Source organism: Salmo salar, chromosome 09, assembly GCF_965601325.2.
Source record: "Salmo salar chromosome 09, fSalSal1, whole genome shotgun sequence".
NCBI lineage: Eukaryota > Metazoa > Chordata > Actinopteri > Salmoniformes > Salmonidae > Salmo > Salmo salar.
The window spans coordinates 10,179,368-10,193,164 of record NC_138299.1 but is presented as its reverse complement, the minus strand read 5'-3'; the positions used below and the strand labels follow the sequence as shown (position 1 = coordinate 10,193,164).

Here is a 13,797-nt window from a genome sequence, read left to right as displayed (position 1 = left end):
GGTTATTTAGTCTCGCCCTACCAGGTTGGGTTCGTGCGGGATTGTTTTGTGTTACCTGTCGTGGTTTTGGCGTTGCGTTATATTTTGTTTGTCTTATGTGGACTGGCGTTTCTTTCTGGACTGTGTTCCGGCCCTTTTGGGTGGATTATTTTGTCAGCTATTTTATGCCTGTTCATGATGTTTTGGACTCAGGAATAAACGCTCTGCTAGTGCATATTTGGTCTCCTGCGCCTGACTTCACCCCCCCCCCCCACACCACCACTCCTAGAGAGTATTGACAGTTTAAACCCCTATGTAAATTGCACAATAATTATACTTTTTTAATGTTTTTAAGGTATTGTTTCTCTTTATTCAACCCGTCCGCTACCCACCCGCCCTTTAGCCCCACAATATTTATTGACCCTAAACCCGTCTGCCCAGCGACTGCAGGTTATGAGTCTACCCGCGCATAACTGGCCTCCATACATGCCTTATAAGCTGTATTAAGTCTGTTTGTTCAATAATCATACACACACGCATACACGCATAGCTTACAGCTAGAATATTATTCATATCGAGGCATTCAGTAAAAGCTGGACGATTATTTATCACCTCTTTTCAACTGTAAATTACTTTCCACCCTCTGTCACCCCCCTATAACTCTCCTATTCACTCCCCAGTAACAAGGTAGACGTTTATTTAATAGGTAATTTGCAGCAAGGCCCTTTAATCAATAACCGAGTAACGTGCGGTGCTCAATCAGAGGCAACTAATCTGCTGTGGAGTTCCCATCACGTTCAATAAGAGAGACTTTAATGGCCAAGGCCTACATCCACGGAATGCAAGGAGCCTTCTAGTCAATTAAATGGCTTTTTGAAAAGCCGACTGAAGTTTATTTCCACCAACATTTGAGGGAGCAACGCACAAGACATCTTTCAAGTGCTTGGGGCCAGTCAGAAAAATAATATCACCTTTAGAGAGAGAGAGAGAGAGAGAGAGGTGGAGAGAGAGGGCTAGATAGTATAGCATGGACTTTTCTGAAATATTTTATGCGACAAAAGCAAAAAGTGCAAACAGGGTGTTGTAGACTCCTGGCAGAGAATTCTTAACAGGTGTTCTAATACGGCTTACTTCCAGCTATCTACAGTCTAGACAGGCATTAGAGATGCATTGATCGCTGAGGAATGTTCATCAGGCCCCTTAATTGATGCATAGCATCAATAGTGAAGAGGTGACTCCGGGATGCTGGCCTTCTAGGCAGAATTCCTTTGTCCAGTGTCTGTGTTCTTTTGCCCATCTTAATATTTTATTTTTATTGGCCAGTCTGAGATATGGCTTTTTCTTTGCAGCTCTGCCTAGAAGTCCAGCATCCCGGAGTCGCCTCTTCACTGTTAATGTTGAGACTGGTATTTTGCGGGTACTATTTAATGAAGCTGCCAGTTGAGGACTTGTGAGGCGTCTGTTTCTCAAACTAGACACTCTAATTTGTCCTCTTGCTCAGTTGTGCACCAGGGCCTCCCACTCCTCTTTCTATTCTGGTTAGAGCCAGTTTGCGCTGTTCTGTGAAGGGAGTAGTGCACAGCGTTGTACGAGCTCTTCAGTTTCTTGGCAATTTCTCACATGGAATAGCCTTCATTTCTCAGAACAAGAATAGACTGACAAGTTCCAGAAGAAAGTTCTTTGTTTCTGGCCATTTTGAGCCTGTAATCGAACCGACAAATGCTGATGCTCCAGATACTCAACTAGTCTAAAGAAGGCCAATTGTATTGCTTCTTTAATCAGTACAACAGTTTCAGCTGTGCTAACATAATTGCAAAAGGGTTTTCTAATGATCAATTAGCCTTTAAAAATGATCAACTTGGATTAGTTAACACAACGTGCCATTGGAACACAGGAGTGATGGTTGCTGATAATGGGCCTCTGTATGCCTATGTAGATATTCTATTAAAAATGTGCCGTTTCCAGCTACAATAGTCATTTACAACATTAACAATGTCTACACTGTCACGTCCTGACCAGTAAAAGGGGTTATTTGTTATTGTAGTTTGGTCAGGGCGTGGCAGGGGGTGTTTGTTTTGTGTGTTTCGGGGTTTTGATGTATGTTCTATATTTTTTATTTCTATGTTTATTCTAGGTTTTTTCAATGACCTCCAATTAGAGGCAGCTAGCTGGTGGTTGTTGTCTCTAATTGGAGGCCATATTTAGTGTGTTCGTTTTCACTTGTGTTTGTGGGTGGTTGTTCCTAGTATAATCTGTGCACCTTACTGGACTGTTTTCGTCGTTTGTTTTGTTTAAGTGTTTTTTTCTTTAATAAAAATAAGAAGATGAGCACTTTACCCGCTGCATTTTGGTCCACTCCTTACGACGCCTATGACATACACTGTATTTCTGATACATTTTATGTTATTTAATGGACAAAAAATTTGCTTTTCTTTCAAAAACAAGGACATTTCTAAGTGACCCCAAACTGTTGAACGGTAGTGTACGTAATAACAAAGCACTTTTTACATAATAATAAAGCACTATTGTTCCTCAAAAACTCAGAGAGGAAACAAATGATCCATTCCCCTGGTACTCCCATCTCCCCAACACATCAAACAACACCAAAAGCACGTGGTCCCTACATACCGTCTGTTTTGTTTTATTGGCTAGCAGAGAGGCTGTCAAACACTGGCTTAGCAGATGGTCTGAAGCGGCCCTCATTACTACCTTGTTACATAAGCTCCCGGTGGTCCCTGCCTGCATGGTGCCTAACAAGGGGGCAAGGAAGGTGGAGCATCTGTTTGGGGACCGCCATATGGATCTGTGCTGCCTGTCAGACACTGAGAGAGACCGACTGACCTCTTTCACTAAGCACCCTGTTCATACTGCAGCTCCTGGACAGCTCTGACACATTTCCGCTGTCGGGCTGTTCCTACGGGAATGAAGCTAGTGGTTAAGTATGACTCTATGACACTTGTGACCGCCTTACACATTTTGATGGATAGAACTACAGCTCACCGAGAAAGGGGTGGTTTCATAACAATGCTTTCTCTTAATCACTGGAATACCATATGCAGTAATTACAGAGGAGCATTTCAAAACATCAACGAGAGTCACTGGATAAGTGACACCTTCCAGATAATCTGCATTGAGGTTTTTTCTGCAATACAATACGGTGCAAATGTTTATTTGGGTTGGAAGGGTGACCATTACCTACGATCATGTGGTTGCAGACGTCGCAGAAAGTGGGCTTCTTAAAGATGTGCTCCATGAAGCCGTGTCCAGTGGGGTCGATGGCGTGGGGGTGGCGTCCTGGGGAGTAGACCAAGGAAGGGGGGGCACATGGGATGGCCGGGGGTGCATTAGAGATCACCAGGTTGGAGGTTGAGCGAGGGGGGGCATGGTGGACAGGGTGGATGGGATTGGCCACCGTAACCCCGATGATGCTCATTTGGCCTGTGATGCTGCTGTTGTCCGAGAGCAGCTCTGTCGACAGCTTGGCGTCACTGTTGTTGCGCTGGAAGAAATTGTCTGCGCTCTTGCTGCGCATTCTCTTGGTTTTGAAGGAAAAGGAGCGCTTCAGCTTCTGCATCTGGAGAGAGAGAGCGAGAGAGAGAGAGAGAGAGAGAAGCTTGAGAAGAAATTGACTATAGTCCCATCATAATATATTAAACCATGTTTATTACATACCGTACAGTATGTATCAAATTCAGTCAATCTTGCTCATGACTGTAGTATGTATGGGTATCTTTGCTCCTGAAATTGCCATCACTATACGCATTACATCTGTACAAGGTTCCGTAAAGTCCTGTTCTGCACTATTACTCCTTATGACTTCTCATTGGGCTGTTCCAAGAAAACTCACATTTAGTCTTGCCTCAACTGAAAGAGAAAACCATTCATGAATTTTCAGTCATTTGTAGCTTTCTGATGCTCAAAATTGCCCACTTACATTGCCAGGGCAACCTGATTTTGTTGTTGTTGTGAAAACTCTGTATACAGTAGGTCCGGTCCCCCACCACGAAAGGAAATGCAATTTCCTGGGTTAGGCTATGCATCATAGAGGTAGCTTATCATTTCTACCATGCTGGGCGGCAATTCCGTGCCACAATTTCATTACTGCTTCTCTTTTTTAAACTATAATTTATAGAGCAACCCTGGAGACAGGAAACAGCTCCTCTACAACCTCTAGAAAATGTATTTCCTCATCTTGAAGGACTTATCGTTTACTACGCTCCCACTTGGGTCGTGACAAAGTCTCAACCGAATGATTCTCCAACAAACGATCATTTCATTGCTTCCGTATCTGTCCAGTCAGTGGCTGCAGCGTCACATTGTAAATAAGAATTTGTTCTTAACCGACTTGCCTATTTAAATAAAGGTTAAATAAAATACAAAAATAAACATTGAAGAACACTTCTTTATAAATGATGGTGAATGACGGTCATAGAATGGTCTCATAAAAACACGATGTTCAATTACACAGGACAGGCTTGGCTCTGTAATGGGGACCCAACACCAGGGTGAATTGAGTGTCTATTTTCTGTTTGCTATTTAGGTGCATTTGTCCCTGCTGTTCAATCGAGTACAGGCTTAACTGAACGAACAACAAAGACGGAATGCAATATGACATTTTATTAAATAGTTTGGGGAATGACCTCGTTTCCGAGGGAAAATCCTCAGAGCCAGATGATGTGATGGCAGGTAGCCCTATGCAGGGCTGCTGGCATCGAAGCCCTCCGCCCGCTGGGGTAAAGGAGTTTCAGTGACGGGCCTTAAGATTATTTTAGCTGCTGGTGGTGGGGAAGTGGATGGTTGTTGAAAATTGTTGCCAAAAAACAGCAAGTGAGAGAACATGGGTAAGTTGACATACAGTATAAATACATCCCAAGGATTACACCCATTGGTTGAGAAAGAGGAAGGTGATAATTGCAAACGTGAGCCCATAGGTTAAACAGCAAGTGTGAGGAATGTGCAATATTGTGCCGTGTTATAGGCTATAAGGTAAGTAGGTGAATGACATTCCGCACATGGCTAATAGGAAAGAGGAGAAGTAACAAGACGCTATGTTGATGATGATACATTTGTATTCATTCCCAATATGCCCATGGAATAGGAAACAAAAGTGAATTATGTTATGCTTCAGACCAGCCTTCATGATTGAACTTTCGTAAACTACATTTGATCTGGTTTTATTAGATTGGCCTCAACAATGATTTCTAGGTTACATGACTGGAAAGTGTTGAGGTTAACACACATAAGCCTATACAGTCAGAGGATCATTAATGTTTTGTTAAGTTGAAATCACCTGTGGTGATCAATGATTGTATAACAGTTGAAATCAACTGAGTGGAGTTGTGGCAGCAAGTGTATGATCATGACCTATTGATTACTCAGGTCAATCTGGAAACAATCGATCCAGCCCTCTACCACCCACACATCACGGTACTCTGGGAATTCACTGCAGCTTTGATGTAGCCTAGCCTTCACTCTAGGAGATGGTGATTAGGAAAGAAAACACCTATCGATAATGTTCAGAAACACACAACGTCCTCACTGAGAAACGCTACCTATTCTGTTTGTTTACCTTCTTAGTAATGAGATGGAAATGAAACTACGGTCCAGATAAAAATGTTGGCATACATTGTGGCATCTTGAAAGTCAAATTGTAACGTTATCTCTCTTTCCACTTCGATTCAAGTCTAATTGAATTAAACAGATAAGGTGGGGTAAGACATGAGCTGATAACTTATCTAAGGAATCCTGTATGCCTATGTAGATATTCCATAAAAAATGTACTGTTTCCAGCGACAATAGTCATTTACAACATTAACAATGTCTACACTGTATATCTGATCCATTTGTAGTTATTTTAATGGACAAAAATGTGCTTTTCTTTCAAAAACAAGGACATTTGTAAGTGACCTCAAACTTTTGAACGGTAGTGTATAAAATATATATTGTCCACTCTCTCCCTCTCTCCCTCCCTCAGTAAGGGGATGATCTGTCTGTGTTATGATTAAGTCACAGAGCTACTATGGAATTAAACAGAAAATGTACTGTACCTCAATTCTAAAACGATTTGACATGCATTATATTGTATAGAAAACATTTGTACCTATATATTGCTTCCCAACTATGAAAAATAAAACTAACTACTTTCTGGACGAAGAGCTTTCAGCTATTTCTATTTCTAAACAATGAAGGCTCAAGGATGCAATGTTCTCTTTCTCAAGACTGGAAATTAACATAAAGGTTGTCAGCATAATAAGAAAATAAATGCATCAAGCAACACCAGACTGTGGGTGCACGATTGGGAAATAGCTGGGTGTTGATACGGGATCTATCACAAGAGCAATAGCCACATGGACAAGCTTAAAAGGACCCATGAGAAGGGGGGGGGGGGGGGGGGGGGGGATTTCAAGCTAAAACCTAATTTACCAAAAACACCTTAGGGAATATGATGAATTACGATTTTCCCAAGGAAGCTTAAATAGTGTTTGTCATTAAGACTATACAAAATGAGTTTTAGCAAAGAGACTAATGCAAGTTTTGATAGGGCACTTAACTTTTCTTACTTTATGAACCCCAACTTTTCCTTAAAAGGAAAAACCATAAAAGTCACATTCAAATGAATGAAAGAGTCCTTATATGGTGTCTTCAAAGAAGTAGCCTAGCTTCTTTCTCTGCGACTTCATGAACATGGATTACAAATGGTTTATTATGCATTTTGAGCGTAATCAACAGTCTGTGTGTTACATTGTTGAATCACACATGTGAGGTATGGTTCCATGTACTACTCTGACCTTCTAGAATGCCCTAGAACCCTCAAACTCAACTCTGGACCTCGAAGCCAGTTCCACTGCGTTTTTTTTATTGTTCCCCTCTAATCAGGGAGTGATTTAGACCTGGGACACCAGGTGGGTACAATTAATTATCAGGTAGAAAAGAAAACCAGCAGGCTCCAGACCTCATAGGGTAAGAGTTGAATACCCCTGCCCTAGAGTATCAAGGGAATTCTGGGAGCAGGCCAGTAACCGAAAGGTTGCTGGATCGAATCCCAGAGCTGACAAGGTAAAAATCTGTTGTTCTGAGCAAGGCAGTTAATCCACTGTTCCCAGGGCGCCAATGTCGATTAAGGCAGCCCTCTCTGATTCAGAGGGGTTGGGTTAAATGCTTTTCCCTTTCTACGATATTATTTCTGATTATTAAAGAGTATAATGACACCTGGCTAAATAGCTCATTATCCATTTAGAAATCAATCAACATACTCAAAGTCATGCACCTCTCTCAAAGGAACCCAACCATAGCATCCCAACTGAGACACCTGGAAGCAAGTAGTACAGTTGCTTACCCACAGCTGCTAACTATGCCAGGATACCTACCACGAATCCCTTCAAATCGCACAGTCTAGTGACCACATTTACTGATGTGTAGGGATAGGGAGTGCTACAGTAATGTAACAATGAAAGGGAAAGAGTTCTCATTTTGCCATCGCCGGAGCAACTGGCTGCCATGGAGAGGAAATGGAAAAACTGAAATGAAAACAGGTCAGTGATGAAAGAAAAACTCAGAAGCGTGTCTAAAGTGTCCTGCTTAAGCCCGAGAGCTTTGGGACAGGAAGGGAGCGTAACTGGTTTAAAATCTACAACTGTAGTGATAGTGATTGGTCCAGTATTTTACATCTAATTGAAGTACTTACACAGGGTTACAGGTGACCCAGAAAAATGTGGGTGTGGACTACAAAACTACAGATATGGGATATTAATTTGATCACTATTGTTGCTGAGAATATTCCTGCAGAGCAGGAAATGCAAACGTATAGTTATGAGTATAGTGTAAAAGGCTTCTAAAGTTTGTAAATTCCACTTTGAAATTTCAGACTTGATTTGCCCTAATGAAAAATGTATCAACCCCTATAAAAATGTCCTGCAACCGCAGTTTCGTGGTTTTGTTGAAAGAAGTGTAACTATGTAAGGTCGTCGGCTGCCATACCTCCTATCAAGGTATTGATGAGCTGTGCATTCTTTTATGGGTAATTTCCTGTTGCTGCAGAGTTATTTCCTTTCTGTTCATGATTATTTTTCTGCTGTAGCAAACTGGCTCAAATTAAGAGCTTACATCTGTAGACAAAATGCCAATGGCAGAGCTGGAACAATCCTATAGTTCCCACATTGCAACCCCCATAACTTGTAGGGTCCATCTGTCTGTCCTATTCATACATATTAAGCTGTTTATGATACTGTACTTTCATTGGCAAGGTTGAATGTCATAAATTAATATTATTGGCTGAAAACAATAAGTGCAAAAACTAAATTCAGACTAAAGGAACTCAGGGACAAACAATGTTGTTATGAAAGGATATTAAGCTATAATGCAAACTAGTTGCCTAGAATAGCATTTCAGAGTACAGGCTTAATTTTTCAATCATATAACTCTACTTCAATAATGCCTATTATGGGACAGATAGGTTTTAATTAACATTTTTGGAATACATAACTGAATACATTAGATATGTATGAATGGGTGGAATATACAGTGTGAATATCTTTTTGTTTCCACCATAGTGCATAAGTGAAGTATGACGATGTCCAATATATGAGCCATTAAAAATATACAACATAGCAAATTCATAGAATAAGCTACATTTGTCAAATACATGTCAAAGCTTTGGCTGTTCCAGACTGAGAGGCTGCATATTTAAAATATACAAAATATATAATTCATTGAACAGGCTAAATTTGTAAAACACATGTCTAAGCTTTGGCTGTTCCAGATTGAGAGGCAGTCATGCAGCCTCTTTATCTATTTAATACCCTTTCACGATCTATTGACTAATGGAATGGTCGCATCACCTAAAAACGACCTTCTTGGGTACACTACCTTTGTCTCCTGTTGACTAGCACTGGGCGCTGGTGACTGAGGGGTCTCGTGCTGATCGCGCTCGTTCTTGCCCAAACTCTCGTCCTGCATGATGTTAGCCGGTGGAATCATTTTCTCTCCTCTTGGACAAAAAATAAAATAAAACTGAAAGAGCAGCTTCGTGTTGCGTTGAGGAAGTTTTCACACTCTTAAATATCCCAGTTGGCTACATATTTCAGTGTTTTCCTGTCTTCGTCGTTTGACTTCTTCAACTGTCCTTGTGAAGAGAAGTCTGTCTGATGCCGGCGGTTCTGGAATACGGTAGATGATGTCTTGAATTCCGTCGAAAGGGAAAGGTAGGCTACAGAATCGACTCTGATGAAAATAAAACAATTAGGTGTGTAGAATAAGGTTTTAAAATTACCTTTAGGTATGTGGACACACACTTGTAAGCCACAAGTGTTAGAATTCACCCACTATCGACTCTGTTCAGTACTTTCCACCACTCTTGTGCTGCGTAATGTTGGCAACAACACATCCGTGTCCATGCGCGCGCTGCCTCTGGTCTCGAGCTGTTCTTGCCCTTGCTGTCCTGTCAGTGATCAGCTGGATTCTGCTGTCAGCTTGTTTATCCGTGGATAGCTGAGCTAGAGATCTGTATATAATGACGAGATGATAATGCCTCCGCCCTAACAATGGGAGTCCTTGTCCCAAGGACGGGAAGGCAGGCAACAAGTTGAGGTGCAAAATAAATGGAAACTCATTGGGCTTATTTTGGACAGATTTTGGCTAGACTAAAACCTCTCGCTTATTCTCTGTTTGAGCGCTTGCCTCATGGTGGATGTGGAGGGATGGGGTCTTTCTTGTCAATGTAGTTTGGTAAGGCAGTCCCAGACATCCTTCTATTTTTGTCATCATAAATTTCAGAAAGAATACTACATGAATTTGGTTATTATTCTTTGGTCAGATTGAAGCAGGCAGCAGGCAGGCTATCATATTTAATATACAATGAGTTTGAAAAACATTAAGAACACCTTGCTAAGTTTGAGTTGCACCCCCTTTTGCCATCAGAACAGCCTCAATTTGGTGTTGAAAGTTTTCCACGGAGATGCTGGCCCATGTTGACTTCAATGCTTCCCACAGTTGTCAAGTTGTCTGGATGTCCTTTGGATGGTGGACCATTCTTGATGTTTTTCCAAATCTCTAGTGTTCAGTGTTTTCATTCCTTAGCCCACTGCAACCGCAGTTTTGTGTTTTTGTTGATAGAAGTGTAACTCTGTAAGGTCGTCGGCTGCCATACCCCCTTCGTGTCAAGGTATGATGAGTTGTGCATTCTTTTATGGGTCTTTGGGCAACAATGCTGTACTCGACTGTCAGTTGACTAACTGTAGCACGTCTGTTGCTCTGTACAATTCGTGTCAGCCTCCTTTGTCCTCTAACATCAATGCCTGTCGTTGGCTGGATGTCCTTTGGGTGATGGACCATTCTTGATACACACAGGAAACTGCTGAGAATAAATAAAAAACAGCAGCATTACAGTTGTTGACACACTCAAACCTGGTGCACCTGGCACCTACTGTACTACCATACCCCGTTCAAAGGCACTGAAATATTATGTCTTCCCCATTCACCCTCTGAATGGTACACATACACAATCCATGTCTCAATTGTCTCAAGGCTTAAAGATCCTTCTTTAACCTGTCTCCTTCCCTTCATCTACACAGATTGAAGTGGATTTAACAGGTGACATCAATAAGGGATCATAGCTTTCACCTGGATTCACCTGGTCACTCTATGTCATGGAAAGAGCAGGTGTTCCTAATGTTTTGTACACTCAATGTATACTGTATATTATAAACTGGGTGGTTCAAGCCCTGAATGCTGATTGGCTGAAAAAAACATGTATTTTTACCCTTCTAATTACATTGGTAACCAGTGTATAATAGCAATAAGACACCTCGAGGGTTTGTGGTACATTGGCCATATACCACACCCCCTCTGGCCTTATTGCTTAAATATACGTGTTTGGTATGTTGGGCAAGTTGTTTGCAGGGCCTTTTGATTTTATGGGAAATCTCAGTCAATGTCACCTCCCGGGTTCTGTAAGATTCATTCATACAGTTATATCATTTATTTTCTGAAATACTGTATGTTATACAATCATGATAAACTTTTCACTACAGTCTAATTCATATTCTGGCAATACTTTCACCTTGAAGTTCTATAACGCCATGACGTTTGGTATAATTCATTTGTCTTTCTCCATACCTTCAACCTTACTTCTACAGTAGAGCAGAAACAGAATTCTGCGCGAGACAGTCAATACAATTAGACAGACATGCGTCTTTATTGCCAATCAGTTTGGTATTATTCCCCAATATGTTGTAGCCACAAACAAATTATGCATATATTTTAGATTTTTTTCTCATGTGTTGTCATTATGTTTTAATTGACTTGGTTTGTAGTGCAGGACTATAATGAAAAGCAAATTTACAAATGAATCCCTGTCTTGTGATCCTAGTAGTGACAGATCACTCTGCCTCCCCCAAGGCTCCCCTGTGAGGTGATGTCCTTGAAATAATAGCAGAGCGAGCTAGACTGCAGCCTCTCTGTGACTTGAATACAAACACCACAACAGAGCAGGTTATGAAATACAGATATTATGCTACTGATCTTATATCAGGATGCATTAATCCAAAAATAGTAAGGGTCAGAAATAACAATAATCTTAACATCATAGCATTGTCTATATTTTTTATTTTTTTATTTAACTAGGCAAGTCAGTCAAGAACAAATTCTTATTTACAATGTCTGCCTACCCAGGCCAAACCGGATGACACTAGGCCAATTGTGCGCCGCCCTATGAGATTCCCAATCACGGCCGGATGTGATACAGCCTGGATCCAAACCAGGGACTGTAGTGACGCCTCTTGCGCAGAGATGCAGTGCGTTAGACCGCTGCGCCACTCGGGAGCCCATATGTCTGAAATCAATTCTGATATGTAGTTCACTCTACGATTTTTGGTATTATCCTGCAGGCCTAGTGCTGCTTGAAATGAATGAAGACAGCAAGCCCTAAATAACATGGCAGTTGTGTGTATTCAAGGATGCCAAGGGAAGCCAGGCATCCCAAAAACATTTATCAACCAAAAAAATGTAAAGCATAAAATAATGTATCTTTCGTCTCTCTGTGTTTCATCATTTTCCTTGAATTCGCAAGAGGCTGAATGTATCTCACAGGAGAATGCATCCGAGAGAGCAAAACAGCGCCCCTCTGTCTCTCCATGTGTAGGCCATCTATCTGATGCTGTCTGGTCCAAACGAGTATAACATTGTTGCCGCCCGTTGCATTGAAGGGAAGCCAGCGAGCATCTGTCCTCCCTTGACAAAAAAACATATCAACAATTTGCCAATCAGCATTGAGCTAAACTGAGCAAGCTCAACTGTGAATGGTCCTGGCGCAGCAAAAACTGTGTTAAGGGAAGCCAGCTTGGATTTGCCGTGACTTCTATCAAATCCAATTGAAAGCATAAGTAATTTACAGAAAAACTTGAATTATTGCATCTCGTTATGTTGTTGTCCTCCAGTGCCTAGCTAGCCAGCTAGCTAAAATTGGCCCTTTCCTAAATTAGCCATGGATGGAGATAGGGATTTGGACTTGTTGTTTTACTTAATTCTCCGTATTGGCCAATGATAATGACGGTGATTCTGATCCAACCATAAATTCATACATTGTTGTGCCCCTGGCCTGAGAGGATGGAAGTTCATTTTGGCCACAAAGTCTTTCTTTCATCAGCATAAAGACTCAACAGTGTCAGATCAACAGGTTCATGATACTTCATTATCTCTAATGAAATCAGTCACAAGTGAGTGAGAAGAACTCACACAAGTGAGTGAGGGTGACTCAACCAAGATGGTGGGTTACCGAGAACCAACTCATCTGCGATTAAGACGAAAATGCATCACCACTTGCAGACAGGAAGTGGGAAAGTGAAGGAGAAGAAACACTATAATCTCTACTCTCAGCTGCTGGTCATGACTAAGAGCCAAAGGGCTAGGAGAGATGCAGGGTTAATTATATCAAATTAAGGGTCTAGGCTGAGGCACTGTGATGAGCTGACTTGTGTAATTTCATGGCTGACAGACTGATTATCACAGATTATTTCTTTTCTATCAGTTCTTTCTTTTTTTTTTCTTTCCTTAAACACCAAGACTCTGCTTAAAGAAAACAAAGGCTACAGCTTCACCTCTGCCATTGGGAAAATTTTAGTCCAATTTACCCCATTGTTCTCTCAGGCAAGAGTTCAGATATGACAGTTTGAAGACTTCCAGGGTTGGAAACTAGATTTATTTCGCATTATAACTCCAACATGCAGTTGCGGTTCTATGCCAGTCTCTGGAAGAAATCCAGTGAGATTGTTTGCGTGTTATGGAACTCCACAGTATAATGTACATCCTATCAGGACAGGATCTGCAAAGACATTTTGTAAGACTTCTCCATGATTTAGCAAACAACACTATTGAAGTGCTAATCTTCATTGACCTTGTCAGTGAATGTTCACACTCTGTTCTTGGTACCAGAATCATAGTGCCAGGCAGCCACTTTATGGAATTATATTTGCTAGGTGGAATGAGGGATGATAAATACATGAATTAACTTGAAATTACCTTTTAAGCACTGCATGACTGAAAGTCTTGAATAATGAGCGGTCGTCATCATTAACTTCTCAACTGGATATAAATGGGTGCCAGCTTTATTTTTCACATTGGGGGAATTCCAAAGCACAGAAGAAACACTTAAAAATGACAAATATCCACTTGAAATAGTGTTGACATTCACAAGTTGACTGTTTGAGAGCCCAGTGCATGTGGTTCCCTTGGCAACATTTCAGCAACTTGCAATTTCCCCCAAATTCAATCGCATTCCACACTGCCCTTTCCCACCTGGACAAAAGGAACAGCTATGTGAGAATG

The 13,797-nt window shown here is 41.3% G+C and overlaps 1 protein-coding gene across 1 annotated transcript in view; it reads right to left on the bottom strand.

Annotated features, from left to right (window-relative positions):
• LOC106610680 (SH3 and cysteine-rich domain-containing protein) overlaps nucleotides 1–9,400 on the bottom strand; it is an 80,320-nt gene extending 70,920 nt beyond the window's left edge. The window contains exons 1-2 of the mRNA XM_014210146.3: nucleotides 8,845–9,400; nucleotides 3,175–3,553 (exon numbers count right to left, since the gene is read on the bottom strand). Coding sequence (XP_014065621.1) covers nucleotides 3,175–3,553; nucleotides 8,845–8,955 — 490 coding nt within the window. The 5' untranslated portion in view covers nucleotides 8,956–9,400. The remainder of the gene's footprint in view (nucleotides 1–3,174; nucleotides 3,554–8,844) is intronic.
• Nucleotides 9,401–13,797: the final 4,397 nt, after the last annotated feature.